This window comes from Bombina bombina, chromosome 10, assembly GCF_027579735.1.
Source record: "Bombina bombina isolate aBomBom1 chromosome 10, aBomBom1.pri, whole genome shotgun sequence".
Lineage (NCBI taxonomy): Eukaryota > Metazoa > Chordata > Amphibia > Anura > Bombinatoridae > Bombina > Bombina bombina.
In genome coordinates this window covers 98571066-98591415 of record NC_069508.1, presented here as the reverse complement: position 1 = coordinate 98591415, position 20350 = coordinate 98571066, and the positions used below count along the sequence as shown (strand labels likewise).

The window sequence follows — 20350 nt, the reverse complement described above, 5'->3', positions numbered from 1 at the left end:
CATGTTACTGTACCAGTTTTAATGGAAATTAAATAAAGCATCAAGTTTTTACTGCAGCTCCGGATCACCATTTTTTGTATATATGACAACACATCACTCGTACAGACTATACGACAACACATCACTCATACAGACTATACGACAACACATCACTCATACAGACTATACGACAACACATCACTCATACAGACTATATGACAACACATCACTCATACAGACTATACGGCAACACATCACTCATACAGACTATACGACAACACATCACTCATACAGACTATACAACAACACATCACTCGTACAGACTATACGACAACACATCACTCATACAGACTGTACGACAACACATCACTCATACAGACTATACGACAACACATCACTCGTACAGACTGTACGGCAACACATCACTCATACAGACTGTACGACAACACATCACTCATACAGACTGTACGACAACACATCACTCATACAGGCTATATGACAACACATCACTCATACAGACTATACAACAACACATCACTCGTACAGACTATACGACAACACATCACTCATACAGACTGTACGACAACACATCACTCATACAGACTATACGACAATACATCACTCGTACAGACTGTACGGCAACACATCACTCGTACAGACTGTACGGCAACACATCACTCATACAGACTGTACGACAACACATCACTCATACAGACTGTACGACAACACATCACTCATACAGACTATACAGACTATACGACAACACATCACTCATACAGACTATACGGCAACACATCACTCATACAGACTATATGACAACACATCACTCATACAGACTATATGACAACACATCACTCATACAGACTGTACGACAACACATCACTCATACAGACTATACGACAACACATCACTCATACAGACTATACGACAACACATCACTCATACAGACTATACGACAACACATCACTCATACAGACTATACGACAACACATCACTCGTACAGACTATATGACAACACATCACTTGTACAGACTATATGACAACACATCACTCGTACAGACTATACGACAACACATCACTCATACAGACTATACGACAACACATCACTCATACAGACTGTACGACAACACATCACTCATACAGACTATACGACACCACATCACTCGTACAGACTATATGACAACACATCACTCATACAGACTATACGACAACACATCACTCATACAGACTATACGACAACACATCACTCATACAGACTATATGACAACACATCACTCATACAGACTATACGACAACACATCACTCATAGAGACTATACGACAACACATCACTCATAGAGACTATACGACAACACATCACTCATACAGACTATACGACAACACATCACTCATACAGACTATACGACAACACATCACTCGTACAGACTATACGACAACACATCACTCGTACAGACTATACGACAACACATCACTCGTACAGACTATACGACAACACATCACTCGTACAGACTATATGACAATGGGAAAGTAACAGACCCTTGGAGCACACTTCCCTAGACTTCACAGGAGATACACCTTATGATTTGGCAGTACAGTCTGTCCCAAAATAAAAATACACTGACGCAAGAGCTAGACTTGGGCTCCAAAAATAGGTGACTTTAAAATGAAGATTAAGCTGAATGTTGTTTATTTTATAATTTTCAGCTGTCTACACTATTCCAACAAAAAATGTAGGAGAAGCAACTTCCATATTGTTTTAAAGGGTGTATTTGACTCTTTAGAACACCCACAATAATCTAATCACTGGTGATACTGTTTGCTTGTTAAGTTTTTCTTTCTAATGACACAATGAGTCCACTGATCATCTAATTACTAATGGGATATATCAATCCTGCCCAGCAGGAGGCGGCAAAGAGCACCACAGCAAAGCTGTTAAATATCCCATTAGTAATTAGATTATCCGTGGACTCATCGTGTCAAGAAATAAATACATTTATCAGGTAAGCATAAATTTTGTTTTTTTAAATTTGCAAATAAGCGCAACACCAGCAGTCTGGCAATTTCTAAGATGGCAACTTGTGCATCAAGCCACAGCTGGTGCAGTAGATATCAATCAATATCTACAGATGTGACAGATGCCACTGACTCCACAGGTATAGATGGAAAAAAGAAAAATCAATCAATAATTGTGACTGTGAAATTACTATTTAATGACTGTCATTTATGAATGCTTATGTAAGTGATATTTTAAACTTCTAATGTTTTATACATCTTTATGAGAAGTAGCTTTACTGTATTACAAATTAACCTATTGTTGCATTATCAGTATTTAAACAGATTCCAGTTGCACCCACTACTTGGGGAGTAAAGTTAGAGTCCAGTAAATGTGACTTTCCCACCATTTACCTTATCTGAATATAGAACTGTCTCATCTCTGTATAGGAAACTGATTATCAGATTTATTTTTTTCTCTCCAGCTTAAGGAAGTTTTCCGGAAACAGTTGGAAAAGGCTGAATTAGAAATCAAGAAAACTACAGCTATCATAGCAGAGTATAAACAGGTGAGTTGATAATATAATTGTGCTATACTGGCCAGGGTTAAAGGGACAGTCTACACCAGAATTGTTATTGTTTGAAAAGATAGATAATCCCTTTATTACCCATTCCCCAGTTTTGCATAACCAACACAGTTATATTAATACACTTTTGACCTCTGTGATTACCTTGTATCTAAGCCTCTGCATTCTCTTGGTATCCTTTATGGGAGGAACAACAATGCACTACTGAGAGCTAGATGAACACATTGGTAAACCAATGACAGACATATATATGTGCAACCACCAATCATAAGCTAGCTCCCAGCTCCTGAGCTTACCTAGGTATCCTTTTCAGCAAAGGACACCAAGAGAACTTAGCAAATTAGGTAATAGACGTAAATTGGAAAGCTGTTTAATGCTCTGTGCGAATCATGAAAGATATTTTTTGGGTTTCATATCCCTTTATGATTTGATGTCAGTATTCCTTTAAAGTGAAGGTCAATTTTGATGAATTAGTGCCCGGTTTTTAATAATCCTATTAAAAACAAGGGCACTTTAATTCATCAAAATTGTCATCTCACTCGTTTTCTTCAAAAACTTACCTTTTAATCCTGGCAGCCGCTCCAGCACTTCCTCCGCCCGTCACAAGCCATCTTCGCAGGTCCAAAATGACGAATCCGGCTTTCTCCAATCACGGCGTTGCATCAGGCCAAGATTCCCCCGAGGGGGGAAGCCGTGATTGGAGGAAGCCGGATTCGTCATTTCTGACATCTGCAGAAGCTTCCGACGGCCGTGGGAATCGCTGGAGCGGCTGCCAGAATGAAAAGGTAAGTTTTTGAAGAAAAGGAGTGAAATGTCAATTTTGATGAATTAAAGTGCCCTTGTTTTTAATAGGATTATTAAAAACCGGGCGCTAATTCATCAAAATTGACCTTCACTTTAAGCTTGAGAATGAACTTATACTAAAACTATATTGTCTCTCTCTTCTCTTACAAAGATTTGTTCTCAACTGAGCACACGGCTCGAGAAGCAACAAACTACAAGCAGAGAGGAACTTGAGATGGTCAAGGTAAGAGTTGATTTAAACATTCTGGTGACGGCCAGAACTCTGGTCTGCAAACATGTCTGGGTTTGAGAACCTCTGAGCACAGGCCATTTTTAGTTCATGGCACTGATCTATGCTCCCAGAGAGAGTGGCTGCATTGCCAAATGGGTCACCATGTAAAAACATGCAGCAGATAAAATGTACTTAAAAATAATGGTTTATAACTCATGATTTCATTCATATATATACACACACACAGGTATATAGCACTCTCTGGTCTACAGCACAACATTATTTACAGTGAAGTTTCGGGGCGTTCACCCCTTCATCAGACCAAATAAAATTGTGTTGTACACTTTATAAGACCCCAGAGAGTGCTTCGTCCTTCAGCTACAACTACTACTCTTAGCACCCTAGCATATGAAGCTTGTTAGTGGGAGTGCACCTATCTCCACATGTTTATACAGATATATATATATATATATATATATATATATATATATATATATATATATACACATACAGACACATGTGTGTGTATATATATATATATATATGTATATATATATATATATATATATATATATATATATATATTGTGTGTGTGTGTGTGTATATATATATATATATATATATATATATAAATATATATTCTCAGAGGAAAGATTGCAATGGAACGTTTTCGGGGATATTATCCCCTTCATTAGCAGTATTTGTTAAAAAGTCCTGTGAGTGCAATCTTTCCTTTGAAAATTGCATTGCATTATTGCACCCAGGCAGGTGACTATTGGAGGGTCGGGCTGCAGATTGGTTATATATATATATATATATATTTATATACACACACATTATTCCTCCTTGATATTCTTCTACCATTTAATTTATTTCTATCTGTTTAGGCCAGAGTAATGTCCTGCAGCCACTGCAGTGAGATTTTCAGCAAGGAAGGGGTCCTACAGACTGGTAGCTCAGGCAAAGACAAATCAGCTGATGGAGCAGATGATGAGAAGGAATCTATCATGAAACATCTGCGAGAAATGGAGCTGGACCTGGCACAAACCAAACTGCAGCTTGTGGAGGCCAAATGCAAAATCCAGGTAATGACAACTATGCTAAAAGAAAAAGACCGTAGCACTTGGGACTGATCTAAGAATAGTATTAAAAAAACCTTTTAATTGCACACAATAAAAATACACTCACACTCTTTAACTTCAAGCTTATGAACTTATGAAGTATATAAACAGCACATCAATAGGTGGACCAATGCAGCACAATCTCTCTGTGTACAGACCCAGAGTCCCAATCCTTTTTACCAGACTACTACAGTTGTTCACAAGCCGGCTAGAACGCTGTGTGTCTGCTAGTTCCAAGCGCCTGTCAATGTGGGCATGGCCTAGTGTGTTTTGTGGGGTTCCTCCCCACTTCGTCAGAGGATGTCTCCTACGAAGTGGGGAGGAGCCCCAAAAAATGCGTTAGGCCACTCCCACATTGACAGACGCTTGGAACTAGCACACAGCATTCTAGACGGCTTGTGAATGACTGTAGTAGTCTGGTGGGAGTTAGCGGTCCCTACACTTTGTGTAATTTGAGTGACAATTTGAAGGGGACATTTTAAGCAGCCAGAGACTCAGTTTGTGCCATTTCCTTGGAGAATCACCACGGAGATACGGATGCGGAGGTGAGCTGCATAGCTGTCCCTGTTGACACGCCAACCGGTACGATCTTGTAAAAAGGATTGGGACTCTGGGTCTGTACACAGAGATTGTGCTGCATTGGTCCACCTATTGATGTGCTTTTTATATACCTCATAAGCTTGAGGTTAAAGAGTGTGAGTGTATTTTTATCGTGTACAATTAAAAGGTGTTTTTAATACTATTCTTAGATCAGTCCCTTGCGCTCCTGTCTTCTTTTTCTTGTTTCTTAGTACCACCCCTTCCTGACGGTGTGTCTACAAAGGAGCTGCAGTGTGGACTATATACTATTCAGGAAAAGGTGTAGTAAGAAAAAAGAGCGCTGGGAAGCTAATACCGGAATGGGGTGGACAAAGGAGTTATGTGTACATATATATATATAGCGATTATTGTGAAGAATAATTAAGTGGAAGTGAGTGAAACAGATTTCTATTAAAACCAGATTTTTATTATTAAATGCTCTAGCATGAGTACAAAATAAAATCTCTTAAAAACAGCAACAAATTGGAAAAAATATTTCATACAGTCTATAGGTTGCAAAATATACACAGTCAACCGTAAAATCTATTATATAATTATTGTATAAACATACGTGTGTGTTTAAGAAGGTACCTTCAGTTACTACATAAGATTTTATACAGAATAATTCATTTTTTAATTATTAGTGCATTAGGAGTTCATAAAAAACAAACGAAAGAGGTCAGAGTAAGACTCTGTTCGTGAAGCGCTTGTGAATATAGTAGTGGAGATAATAGTAAAGATTGGACAGTTATTCGTATCATAGTGATATTATAAAACTGTTTGATGGTCGTGGCCGATGACAATAAGTGGCTTTGTTAAGAAGCCGGTTCTTTGGTGCAGGTAATGTGGTTATAGGTTTCTAACCTTAGTGTCCCTTATGGTCAGTTGGTGAAAAGTGAAGTCACCGCTGAAATCCTGTTTAGGATATGAGAAAGGAGGTTCTAGGGTTTCTAATCTGCCCTCTGCACAGGTGGCTTGTTTCTTAATCGATGTGTCCGTAATCCACTGGTGGATCTTGTTTAAAATCTTTGCGGGTCTTTTGGCTTCCAGATTAGCCCGTAATCTGTCCCTCCCGTATTTGGTAGTGGCTTTTTTTCTCTGCTTTGTATAGACAAAAATCATCATAGGTATTTACAAACACAAAGTGGTGTTAAACAGCGTGGTCATAAAAAAGGACAATGTAAAAACAACTTAGGATACCATTAAAGGGACAGTCAACACCAGAATTTTTGTTGTTTTAAAAGATAGATAATCCCTTAATTACCAATTTCCCAGTTTTGCATAACCAACAGTTATAATTATACAAGTTTTACCTCTGTAATTACCTTGTATCTAAGCCTCAGCAGACTGCCCCCTTATTTCAGTTCTTTTGACAGACTTGCATTTTAGCCAATCAGAGCTGTCTCCATGGTAAATTCACGTGCATGAGCTCAATGTTATCTATATGAAACATGTGAACTAATCCCCTCTAGTGGTGAAAAACTATCAAAATGCATTTAGATTAGAGGCGGCCTTCAAGGTTTAAGAAATTAGCATATGAACCTCCAAGGTTTAGTTTTTAACTAAGAATACCAAGAGAACAAAGCAAAATTGGTGATAAAAGTAAATTGGAAAGTTGTTTAAAATGACATGCCCTATTTGAAACATGAAAGTTCTTTTTGGACTTGACTGTCCCTTTAATGGTATCCTAACTTGTTTTTACATTGTCCTTTTTTATAACCACGCAGTTTAACACCACTTTGTGTTTGTAAATACCCACAATGATTTTTGTCTATACAAAGCAGAGAAAATGTTTTGTGTACTCAGTACACTCAGTTATATCACATTGTGACCCAAATGCACATATAAGTAAGAAACAACAAATTAACAGAGTATAAAAACAGACAATGTTTATGGAGACATGAAGAATCTTTAAAATACACATAATTTTTTAATATTCACACTCCATGACCACTAACTTCTGTTTCCCAATTAAAGTGCAATCAACGGTTTAGTACTTAAAGGGGCAGTTCACCCAAAAATGTTCTCCCCTTTAAATTGTTCCCAATGATTCATTTTACCTGCTGGAGTGTTTTAAATTGTTTACAATTTAAAACACTATTTTGGCATTTAAAAAAGCTGATTTAGCCTGTGGTATATATTCTATTGAATAGCTTAAGTAAACACAGCCAGCAGAAGAAATTACACTTTCAGTGGGGTGTAGGATAGTTAAGTAATAAAATGATAATTTTCCATTGTTCTCTCTAAGTATTGAGCTTTAGTTTTCTAGACAAATATAAGATAAGGAAGCAAGTGTGTGTACACAAAGTGATAACATAATGAGATCTGATATTACCTGAAGCTCAACCCATTATGATATTCTGTAGTTTAAAAGCACAAAACCAGCTACTTCATATACACAAATAAACAACGGAAAAATACAATTTCTCATACATTTTATACTCTGCAGCTGGTATAACAAGTCATTGAAAATACATTCATATAAAAACAATTTTACAGTGTACTCAGATGGATATGCTTGAGAAAGGCTGTTGCAATATCCTTTTCCTGAGTCTGTGTTATCACCCAGAGTTGCCATAGATCAGAAGTAATTGAGGCAGCCACGCCCACAGGAAGTGAGAGCACGGACGCGCTATATGCTGATACATGCTGTATCCAGCTGCTCCAAGACCGGCAATAGTGGTACAAAGACCCCTTAACCACAAACGGACCATGGGCAGATTCAAAGCCCCTAAAAAAAGCCACTACCGATTACGGGAGGGACTGATTACGGGCTAATCTGGAAGCCAGAAGACTTTAAACAAGATCCACCAATGGATTATGGACACGTCAATTAAGAGCCAAGCCACCTGGGCAGAGGGCAGATTAGAAACTCTAGAACCTCCTTTTTCATAACCTAAACCGGATTTCAGCAGTGATTTCAGCGGTGACTTCACTTTTCACCAACGGAACATAAGGGACACTAAGGTTAGAAACCTATAACCACATTACCTGCACCAAAGAACCGGCTTCTTAACAAAGCCACTTATTGTCATCGGCCACGACCATCAAACAGTTTTATAATATCACTCTGACACTAATAACTGTCCAATCTTTACTATTATCTCCACTACTATATTCACAAGCGCTTCACGAACTGAGTCTTACTCTGACCTCTTTCGTTTGTTTTTTATAAACTCCTAATGCACTATTGTGTTTTTAGATGTGAAAAAATGTTTATAAAGGTTGGCCAACCTGTTGTTTCTCTATTGCTTTTTAACACAATATATACAGTATGTGAGCATTTTTGCCTATGACAATTCGTGTCAATGAAATAGCGCATTGATCATATTTTAGTGTTTATAAAGCTCTAAAAATTAAAAAAAATTATTCTGTATAAAATCTTATGTAGTAACTGAAGGTACCTTCTTAAACACACACGTATGTTTTTACAATAATTATATAATAGATTTTACGGTTCACTGTATATTTTGCAACCTATAGACTTGTATGAAATATTTTTTACAATTTGTTGCTGTTTTTAAGGGATTTCTCCAACATAGGTGTGTCCGGTCCACGGCGTCATCCTTACTTGTGGGATATTCTCTTCCCCAACAGGAAATGGCAAAGAGCCCAGCAAAGCTGGTCACATGATCCCTCCTAGGCTCCGCCTACCCCAGTCATTCTCTTTGCCGTTGTACAGGCAACATCTCCACGGAGATGGCTTAGAGTTTTTTAGTGTTTAACTGTAGTTTTTATTATTCAATCAAGAGTTTGTTATTTTAAAATAGTGCTGGTATGTACTATTTACTCAGAAACAGAAAAGAGATGAAGATTTCTGTTTGTATGAGGAAAATGATTTTAGCAACCGTCACTAAAATCCATGGCTGTTCCACACAGGACTGTTGAGAGCAATTAACTTCAGTTGGGGGAACAGTAAGCAGTCTCTTGCTGCTTGAGGTATGACACATTCTAACAAGACGATGTAATGCTGGAAGCTGTCATTTTCCCTATGGGATCCGGTAAGCCATGTTTATTAAGATCGTAAATGAGGGCTTCACAAGGGCTTATTAAGACTGTAGACTTTTTCTGGGCTAAATCGATTCATTATTAACACATATTTAGCCTTGAGGAATCATTTTATCTGGGTATTTTGATATAATAATATCGGCAGGCACTGTTTTAGACACCTTATTCTTTAGGGGCTTTCCCAAATCATAGGCAGAGCCTCATTTTCGCGCCGGTGTTGCGCACTTGTTTTTTGAGAGGCATGACATGCAGTCGCATGTGAGAGGAGCTCTGATACTTAGAAAAGACTTTCTGAAGGCGTCATTTGGTATCGTATTCCCCTTTGGGCTTGGTTGGGTCTCAGCAAAGCAGATACCAGGGACTGTAAAGGGGTTAAAGTTAAAAACGGCTCCGGTTCCGTTATTTTAAGGGTTAAAGCTTCCAAATTTGGTGTGCAATACTTTTAAGGCTTTAAGACACTGTGGTGAAAATTTGGTGAATTTTGAACAATTCCTTCATGTTTTTTCGCAATTGCAGTAATAAAGTGTGTTCAGTTTAAAATTTAAAGTGACAGTAACGGTTTTATTGTAAAACGTTTTTTGTACTTTGTTATCAAGTTTATGCCTGTTTAACATGTCTGAACTACCAGATAGACTGTGTTCTGAATGTGGGGAAGCCAAAATTCCTATTCATTTAAATAAATGTGATTTATGTGACAATGACAATGATGCCCAAGATGATTCCTCAAGTGAGGGGAGTAAGCATGGTACTGCATCATTCCCTCCTTCGTCTACACGAGTCTTGCCCACTCAGGAGGCCCCTAGTACATCTAGCGCGCCAATACTCCTTACTATGCAACAATTAACGGCTGTAATGGATAATTCTGTCAAAAACATTTTAGCCAAAATGAACACTTACCAGCGTAAGCGTGACTGCTCTGTTTTAGATACTGAAGAGCATGACGACGCTGATAATAATGGTTCTGAAGGGCCCCTAACCCAGTCTGATGGGGCCAGGGAGGTTTTGTCTGAGGGAGAAATTACTGATTCAGGGAACATTTCTCAACAAGCTGAACCTGATGTGATTACGTTTAAATTTAAGTTGGAACATCTCCGCATTCTGCTCAAGGAGGTATTATCCACTCTGGATGATTGTGACAAGTTGGTCATCCCAGAGAAACTATGTAAAATGGACAAGTTCCTAGAGGTCCCGGGACTCCCAGAAGCTTTTCCTATACCCAAGCGGGTGGCGGACATTGTTAATAAAGAATGGGAAAGGCCCGGTATTCCTTTCGTCCCTCCCCCCATATTTAAAAAATTGTTTCCTATGGTCGACCCCAGAAAGGACTTATGGCAGACAGTCCCCAAGGTCGAGGGAGCGGTTTCCACTTTAAACAAACGCACCACTATACCCATAGAGGATAGTTGTGCTTTCAAAGATCCTATGGATAAAAAATTAGAAGGTTTGCTTAAAAAGATGTTTGTTCAGCAGGGTTACCTTCTACAACCAATTTCATGCATTGTCCCTGTAGCTACAGCCGCATGTTTCTGGTTCGATGAGCTGATAAAGGCGGTCGATAGTGATTCTCCTCCTTATGAGGAGATTATGGACAGAATCAATGCTCTCAAATTGGCTAATTCCTTCACCCTAGACGCCACTTTGCAATTGGCTAGGTTAGCGGCTAAGAATTCAGGGTTTGCTATTGTGGCGCGCAGAGCGCTTTGGTTGAAATCTTGGTCAGCTGATGCGTCTTCCAAGAACAAGCTACTTAACATTCCTTTCAAGGGGAAAACGCTGTTTGGCCCTGACTTGAAAGAGATTATCTCTGATATCACTGGGGGTAAGGGCCACGCCCTTCCTCAGGATCGGCCTTTCAAGGCAAAAAATAAACCTAATTTTCGTCCCTTTCGTAGAAACGGACCAGCCCAAAGTGCTACGTCCTCTAAGCAAGAGGGTAATACTTCTCAAGCCAAGCCTGCTTGGAGACCAATGCAAGGCTGGAACAAGGGAAAGCAGGCCAAGAAACCTGCCACTGCTACCAAGACAGCATGAAATGTTGGCCCCCGATCCGGGACCGGATCTGGTGGGGGGCAGACTCTCTCTCTTCGCTCAGGCTTGGGCAAGAGATGTTCTGGATCCTTGGGCGCTAGAAATAGTCTCCCAAGGTTATCTTCTGGAATTCAAGGGGCTTCCCCCAAGGGGGAGGTTCCACAGGTCTCAGTTGTCTTCAGACCACATAAAAAGACAGGCATTCTTACATTGTGTAGAAGACCTGTTAAAAATGGGAGTGATTCATCCTGTTCCATTAAGAGAACAAGGGATGGGGTTCTACTCCAATCTGTTCATAGTTCCCAAAAAAGAGGGAACGTTCAGACCAATCTTAGATCTCAAGATCTTAAACAAGTTTCTCAAGGTTCCATCGTTCAAGATGGAAACCATTCGAACTATTCTTCCTTCCATCCAGGAAGGTCAATTCATGACCACAGTGGATTTAAAGGATGCGTATCTACATATTCCTATCCACAAGGAACATCATCGGTTCCTAAGGTTCGCATTCCTGGACAAGCATTACCAGTTCGTGGCGCTTCCTTTCGGATTAGCCACTGCTCCAAGGATTTTCACAAAGGTACTAGGGTCCCTTCTAGCTGTGCTAAGACCAAGGGGCATTGCTGTAGTACCTTACTTGGACGACATTCTGATTCAAGCGTCGTCCCTTCCTCTAGCAAAGGCTCACACGGACATTGTCCTGGCCTTTCTCAGATCTCACGGATGGAAAGTGAACGTGGAAAAGAGTTCTCTATCTCCGTCAACAAGGGTTCCCTTCTTGGGAACAATAATAGACTCCTTAGAAATGAGGATTTTTCTGACAGAGGCCAGAAAAACAAAACTTCTAGACTCTTGTCGGATACTTCATTCCGTTCCTCTTCCTTCCATAGCGCAGTGCATGGAAGTGATCGGTTTGATGGTAGCGGCAATGGACATAGTTCCTTTTGCGCGCATTCATCTAAGACCATCACAACTGTGCATGCTCAGTCAGTGGAATGGGGACTATACAGACTTGTCTCCGAAGATACAAGTAAATCAGAGGACCAGAGACTCACTCCGTTGGTGGCTGTCCCTGGACAACCTGTCACAAGGGATGACATTCCGCAGACCAGAGTGGGTCATTGTCACGACCGACGCCAGTCTGATGGGCTGGGGCGCGGTCTGGGGATCCCTGAAAGCTCAGGGTCTTTGGTCTCGGGAAGAATCTCTTCTACCGATAAATATTCTGGAACTGAGAGCGATATTCAATGCTCTCAAGGCTTGGCCTCAGCTAGCGAGGGCCAAGTTCATACGGTTTCAATCAGACAACATGACAACTGTTGCGTACATCAACCATCAGGGGGGAACAAGGAGTTCCCTGGCGATGGAAGAAGTGACCAAAATCATTCTATGGGCGGAGTCTCACTCCTGCCACCTGTCTGCTATCCACATCCCAGGAGTGGAAAATTGGGAAGCGGATTTTCTGAGTCGTCAGACTTTGCATCCGGGGGAGTGGGAACTCCATCCGGAAATCTTTGCCCAAGTCACTCAGCTGTGGGGCATTCCAGACATGGATCTGATGGCCTCTCGTCAGAACTTCAAAGTTCCTTGCTATGGGTCCAGATCCAGGGATCCCAAGGCGGCTCTAGTGGATGCACTAGTAGCACCTTGGACCTTCAAACTAGCTTATGTGTTCCCGCCGTTTCCTCTCATCCCCAGGCTGGTAGCCAGGATCAACCAGGAGAGGGCGTCGGTGATCTTGATAGCTCCTGCGTGGCCACGCAGGACTTGGTATGCAGATCTGTTGAATATGTCATCGGCTCCACCTTGGAAGCTACCTTTGAGACGGGACCTTCTTGTTCAGGGTCCGTTCGAACATCCGAATCTGGTCTCACTCCAGCTGACTGCTTGGAGATTGAACGCTTGATCTTATCAAAGCGAGGGTTCTCAGATTCTGTTATCGATACTCTTATTCAGGCCAGAAAGCCTGTAACTAGAAAGATTTACCACAAAATTTGGAAAAAATATATCTGTTGGTGTGAATCTAAAGGATTCCCTTGGGACAAGGTTAAGATTCCTAAGATTCTATCCTTCCTTCAAGAAGGATTGGAAAAAGGATTATCTGCAAGTTCCCTGAAGGGACAGATTTCTGCCTTGTCTGTGTTACTTCACAAAAAGCTGGCAGCTGTGCCAGATGTTCAAGCCTTTGTTCAGGCTCTGGTTAGAATCAAGCCTGTTTACAAACCTTTGACTCCTCCTTGGAGTCTCAATTTAGTTCTTTCAGTTCTTCAGGGGGTTCCGTTTGAACCCTTACATTCCGTTGATATTAAGTTATTATCTTGGAAAGTTTTGTTTTTGGTTGCAATTTCTTCTGCTAGAAGAGTTTCAGAATTATCTGCTCTGCAGTGTTCTCCTCCTTATCTGGTGTTCCATGCAGATAAGGTGGTTTTGCGTACTAAACCTGGTTTTCTTCCAAAAGTTGTGTCTAACAAAAACATTAACCAGGAGATTATCGTACCTTCTCTGTGTCCGAAACCAGTTTCAAAGAAGGAACGTTTGTTGCACAATTTGGATGTTGTTCGCGCTCTAAAATTCTATTTAGATGCTACAAAGGATTTTAGACAAACATCTTCCTTGTTTGTTGTTTATTCCGGTAAAAGGAGAGGTCAAAAAGCAACTTCTACCTCTCTCTCCTTTTGGATTAAAAGCATCATCAGATTGGCTTACGAGACTGCCGGACGGCAGCCTCCTGAAAGAATCACGGCTCATTCCACTAGGGCTGTGGCTTCCACATGGGCCTTCAAGAACGAGGCTTCTGTTGATCAGATATGTAGGGCAGCGACTTGGTCTTCACTGCACACTTTTACCAAATTTTACAAGTTTGATACTTTTGCTTCTTCTGAGGCTATTTTTGGGAGAAAGGTTTTGCAAGCCGTGGTGCCTTCCATTTAGGTGACCTGATTTGCTCCCTCCCTTCATCCGTGTCCTAAAGCTTTGGTATTGGTTCCCACAAGTAAGGATGACGCCGTGGACCGGACACACCTATGTTGGAGAAAACAGAATTTATGTTTACCTGATAAATTACTTTCTCCAACGGTGTGTCCGGTCCACGGCCCGCCCTGGTTTTTTTAATCAGGTCTGATAATTTATTTTCTTTAACTACAGTCACCACGGTACCATATGGTTTCTCCTATGCAAATATTCCTCCTTAACGTCGGTCGAATGACTGGGGTAGGCGGAGCCTAGGAGGGATCATGTGACCAGCTTTGCTGGGCTCTTTGCCATTTCCTGTTGGGGAAGAGAATATCCCACAAGTAAGGATGACGCCGTGGACCGGACACACCGTTGGAGAAAGTAATTTATCAGGTAAACATAAATTCTGTTTTTATTTTTTACTCATGCTAGAGCATTTAATAATATATATATATATAGATTCAGATCTATATATCTAATTAGAAGGGGTACACATAACTCCTTTGTCCACCCCATTCCGGTATTGGCTTCACAGAGCTCTTTTTTTGTCTTACTACACCTTTCCCTGAATACTTTCCTTGACAGCTTAGAGGAAGCTTCCTTTAGCAAAAAGAGCATATACCTAAATAGCGCAGAGAATATATCCCTACCAGTACACAAAGACTATATACTATTACCAGGAATCTCTGAGCCGCATATATCCTTTTATATATAAAGTTTGTTATTGTTGTTGCAAATACACATACTCTCTTGATATATATTTAATTACAGGTATTAGTGGAAAACGGTTTTTACTATAACTGTTTATTCCTTCATCTTTCTGTGAATTGTACATATAAAGAAAACATACATTTTATAACAATAGGAAACAATTGTTTAATAGTATTTAATTTTATAGGCATACTAATATTTATTTCCTATAGGTGGCACTTTTTAGTAGCAAGCTTTAGTGTCTTGCAATTGTTTAATGACAGCTATGTACAAACTATTTAAGTGTATTAAAGGGACATAATACTCATAAGCTAAATCACTTGAAACTGATGCAGTATAACTGTAAAAAGCTGACAAGAAAATATCACCTGAGCATCTCTATGTAAAAAAGGAAGATATTTTACCTCACAATCTCCTCAGCTCAGCAGAGTAAGTGCTGTGTAAAAAGTTATACTCGGCTGCTCCCAGCTGCAGGTAAAAAAAAAAAAAATGACAAAATGAACAGCAGCCAATCAGCATCAGCAGTGCTGAGGTCATGAACTCTTACTGTGATCTCATGAGATTTCACTTAACTCTCATGAGATTTCATAGTAAGCTTCCTTTACCTGATTGGTGAAATAATATGAGAGTGCACAATGCTAGTCCCTTCAGATGTCCCAGGACAAACACACTAAAATGCTGCTTAGAAGTCCTTTACAATGGGAGGTGGCTACTGAGAAACTTTTGAGGTAAAATATCTTTCTTTTTTACATAGAGATGTTCAGGTGATATTTTCAAGTCAGCTTTTTACAGCTATGCTGCTTCACTTTCAAGTGTTTAAACATTTGGGTATTATGGCTCTTTAAAGGGATATTAAACTCTCATGATTCAGTTAGAGAATACAATTTTAACAAAGTTTCTATTTTAGTTCTATTATCAAATTTGCTTTGTTCTTATGATATTCTTTGTTGAATAGATACCTAGTAGGTAGCGTGCACATGCCTGAACCACTACATGACAGCAAATAGTGCTGCCATCTAGTGTTCTTGCTAACTTATAACATTGTTGAAAAACTGTTTCCATATAATGCTGCAGACACGTGCACACTCCTGAGCTTATCTTCTCTGCTTCAGTTTGGGGAAATGTAAAAATGTATAGAACGTAAAGGGAAGTCAAATGAAGATTTCCCAGAAGTTCAGATCTTAAAGGTTACTGATTTGTAGACCTGGTGCAAATCAACTTGCAGAAAAAAAGATACAGCGATTACGCACTTTTCAGATCTAGGTAATGAAATTGTCCTCTGAGAAAGAAGCCAGTTTGTGAGATTAGTTATTTTGCTTGGACACAATTATTAAGCCCATCTTGCTCAGGATAATATCTGAATCTTTGCTTTCTGCTTGCCCTTTTGAATCACATAAGAAAGCAAAGAAACGGGAATAAAGATGCACTAGTCTGACCTTCCAGTATAAATTAGCATATGAGCCTATCTAGGTTTAACTTTTAAAGGGACAGTCAACACCAGAATTTTTGTTGTTTTAAAAGATAGATAATGCCTTAATTACCCATTTCCCAGTTTTGCATAACCAACACAGTTATAATTATACAAGTTTTACCTCTGTAATTACCTTGTATCTATGCCTCAGCAGACTGCCCCCTTATTTCAGTTCTTTTGACAGACTTGCATTTTAGACAATCAGAGCTGTCTCCATGGTAAATTCACGTGCATGAGCTCAATGTTATCTATATGAAACACGTAAACTAATGCCCTCTAGTGGTGAAAAACTGTCAAAATGCCTTCAGATTAGAGGCGGCCTTCAAGGTCTAAGAAATTAGCATATAAACCTCCTAGGTTTAGCTTTCAACTAAGAATACCAAGAGAACAAAGCAAAATTGGTGATAAAAGTAAATTGGAAAGTTGTTTAAAATTACATGCCCTATTTGAAACATGAAAGTATTCCCTATCTGAAGGCCGGGCATTTAAATCAGTGGTGAGATTGAAAGAACCATGGGCATTAAGTGTAAAATAGCCCATAGCAAGCTATAGGAACTAGAAATGATCGCTAAATATTCTAATCATTTATAGTTGCTACTCTGATTTAATGGAAATAATGACTGAATGAAGTATCGACACAAATTTGTTTAATCGTTTTATAAAGCAAACCTTTCTTCGTTTGGATCTCTAAACCTAAAAAAAGGTCCAGAAGTATTTTACCATTACTGAATCTATAAGGAGGAGGTTTGATGAAGTTTATCTTAAATTTCTGTGCAACTGTATTGTTTAGGCAAGGATCTGAAAAAGGGGCAGACATAATTAAAGGGACACTAAACCCAAATGTTTTCTTTCACGATTCAGATAGAGCAGGCAATTTTAAGCAGCTTTCTAATTTTACTTTTATTATCATTTTTTTCTCTTGTTCTCTTTATTTGAAAAAGCAGGAATAAAAGCTTTGGAGCCGGTCCATTTTAGGTTGAGAACCTAGGTTGCTCTTGTTGATTGGATGGCTAAATGCAAGCACCAATCAGCAAGCCCTATCCAGGGTACTGAACAAAAAAATAGGCCGGCTCCAAAGCTTTCATTCCTGCTTTTTCAAATAAAGATAGGAAGAAAACAAAGAAAAAATGATAATAGGAGTGAATTAGAAAGTTGCTTAAAATTGCCTGCTCTTTCTGAATCATGAAAGAAAAAATGTGGGTTTACTATCCCTTTAAGTTTTGCATGATTCAGATAGAGCTGGCATTTTTAAACTATTTTCCAATTTACGTATATTATCTAATTTGCTTTGTTCTCTTCTTGGCCTTTGATGAAAAACATTTGTATGTAAGCTCAGGAGCAGCAAAGTACAACTAGGAGCTAGCTGCTGATTGGTGGCTGCATATATATGTCTGTTGTCTTTGGCTCATCCAATGTGTTCAGTTAGCTCCCAGTTGTACATTGCTGATTTTTCTTAAAAAGGATACAAAGAGAATGAAGCAAATATGATAATAGAAGTAACTTGGAAAGTGTTTATCTGAATTTCATGAGAGAAAAAAATCGGGGTTTCATGTCCCTTTAAAAGCTGTGTTCCCACCTTAAAGGGACAGTCTACTCCAATTTTGTTGTTGTTTAATAATCCCTTTATTACCTATTCTCCAATTTTGCATAACCAATGTGGTTATTTTAATATATTTTTTACCTCTGTGATTACCTTGTATCTAAGCCTCTTGATAGCCCCCTGATCACATGGTTATTTATTATCTATTGACTTGCATTTTAACCAATTAGTGCTGTGTCAGCCACAACTCCAGAGGCATGAGCACAATGTTATAGATATGACCCACATGAACTAGCAGTCTCCTGCTGTGAAAAGCAAATACAAAAGCATGTGATAAGAGGCTGTCTATAGTGACGAAGAAACAGGCAGAAATTTAGAGGTTTAAATGGTATAAAGTATATTAATATAATAATGTTGGTTGTGCAAAACTGGGGAATGGGTAGTAAAGGCGTTATCTATCTCTTTAAACAATAACAATTTTGGTGTAGACTGTCCCTTTAACGAAAGTGGAAAAGTGGTGGCTTCAGGCTTCTTTTTGTTGAGCAGAAGGTTGGAGTAAATTACATTATTGCAGGTACAAGAATGCTTAACTAAGGTCATAGCTTCCTTTGTCCAAAAAAAACAAACTTCAGGGTGGAGCAAAGAGTATAGCTCAGCTTACCTAACTCCAAACAGGCAAACCCTGTACTTGTGCAGAAATGAGATGTGTAGGAAATGACACTATAAATGCCTCCCTATAGAGTACTACTTTGTATATAAAACAGGACCTCTGATTTTGTAATGGTAACTTTGCAAAACACTGCTTGGCATTTTGTTCAAAGCATAATGTACTGTAACAAAACCATAATTCTAGCTAGTACTGCTGCAAAATCACAGTTGTGTTTAATATTTACTATTGTCTGAATTTATCAAAAAAATAACCTTTTTTTTTCTTCTAATTTTCTTCCTAAGGAACTGGAGCATCAGAGAGGGGCACTTCTCAGTGAAATCCAGGCTGCCAAAAACTCCTGGTTTAGCAAAACTCTGAACTCTATTAAAACGGCTACAAGTTCACAGCCCACCGCACAGCCCCCGCAAGGAGCACAGCCTTCCAGCCCAGTCCTGCAGGGGCCTAAAGAGAGCACATAGCACCTTAATGACGCACTGAACAAGAGCACAAGATGACCAGGAAGCAAACCGAACAAGAGGAGGACAGTTGCCGACGTTACGACTTCTTATGATTAAGATCACCTATTGGTTTCTGTTGTCACAGATGTGTCCTACAGGATTCAAACCTCTTGTCAAGTCTTCTGGCAAAGCCTCCTGAAAAATGTTTTGGATCTTTTCTTTGGAGAGTGGACACTTTAATTATTATTTCTCTAATAAGACTTGCATTATTTTACTATTTCAGAGCCGTGGGGCTCTTGCTAGCAGGCTAATTTGTACTGGCACCATTACCTAGCTTATCTCATGGAAGTAAGATTATTGTGCGTTTTGTAAGTATACATCTGCTGGAGTGATCATAAAGTTTCTTTATATAAATATTTCTTTATTACATATTTGATGGAAAATTTTAACATATTTGCTGCCTATGAAAGTGCTAAACTTTCTTTTTTTGACTTTTTTTAAGCTTTTTCTGTCATTGAGATTTACTTGGACCTGCAGTGTTGTATGAAACCTGCAAAAACTTTATTAATTAGTCACCAGGACATAAAAAATATGTCACTATATTTACTGCTTAATAAAAAGTCATTGGTGCACTTTGTTGGTTTTTTTTCCAGTTCTTGTGTTGTATTTTTATTTTATTTTTTTACCTTCTTCAACACGATCAAAAACATATATAGCCACACAAAAAATAATGTCAGGCTTTAAACAAGTCCACTTCCATACAACAGGGACATGGAACTCAGATATTTTTTTTTCCTTAAAGGGACATTCAACACTGCCCACAACATTAATCTATGTTGAAAAACTATAAATAAAGATCAAGCTGCAACGTGCCCCCTTTCTCTTACTTCCTGCCTTCACTGTTGAATCGTCTACGATAACTTCAAAATTGGTGTCCTAACATGGCTTCCTAACTCCCCCCCACCGTGACGTATTCACCTTCTTTTTCAAACCAGCAGCCAATGATAGCCCATTCCTCGGACTGAAATCCAAGCGCGGAACCATAATAAGCCAAGTTGTTTCCGTTCCGCTTATATTACGCATAGTACTCTACTTCGTTCTATTAGGTAAAACCCCTATACGCATCTGGGGCCCGATCCGATATGCAGCGTCGCCCGCAAATGCCGGCGACGCTGAATTTTGCGCTGGTTTGGTATCCTATATACGACGTAACCTAGAAGTTACGCCCGTATATTTCTGCCGTCGCCCGTAGTTTTTTGGGCCA

General features: G+C 39.3%; 1 protein-coding gene across 2 annotated transcripts in view; it reads left to right on the top strand.

Moving 5' to 3' along the window:
• The window catches only part of RABGAP1L (RAB GTPase activating protein 1 like), a 1244335-nt gene extending 1224617 nt beyond the window's left edge, over window positions 1-19718 (top strand). For both annotated transcript variants that reach the window (XM_053693261.1, XM_053693262.1), the window contains 4 exons: window positions 2456-2539; window positions 3513-3584; window positions 4460-4657; window positions 18931-19718. In XM_053693261.1, the coding sequence (XP_053549236.1) occupies window positions 2456-2539; window positions 3513-3584; window positions 4460-4657; window positions 18931-19107 (531 nt within the window). In that variant the 3' untranslated portion in view covers window positions 19108-19718. The remainder of the gene's footprint in view (window positions 1-2455; window positions 2540-3512; window positions 3585-4459; window positions 4658-18930) is intronic.
• Window positions 19719-20350: the final 632 nt, after the last annotated feature.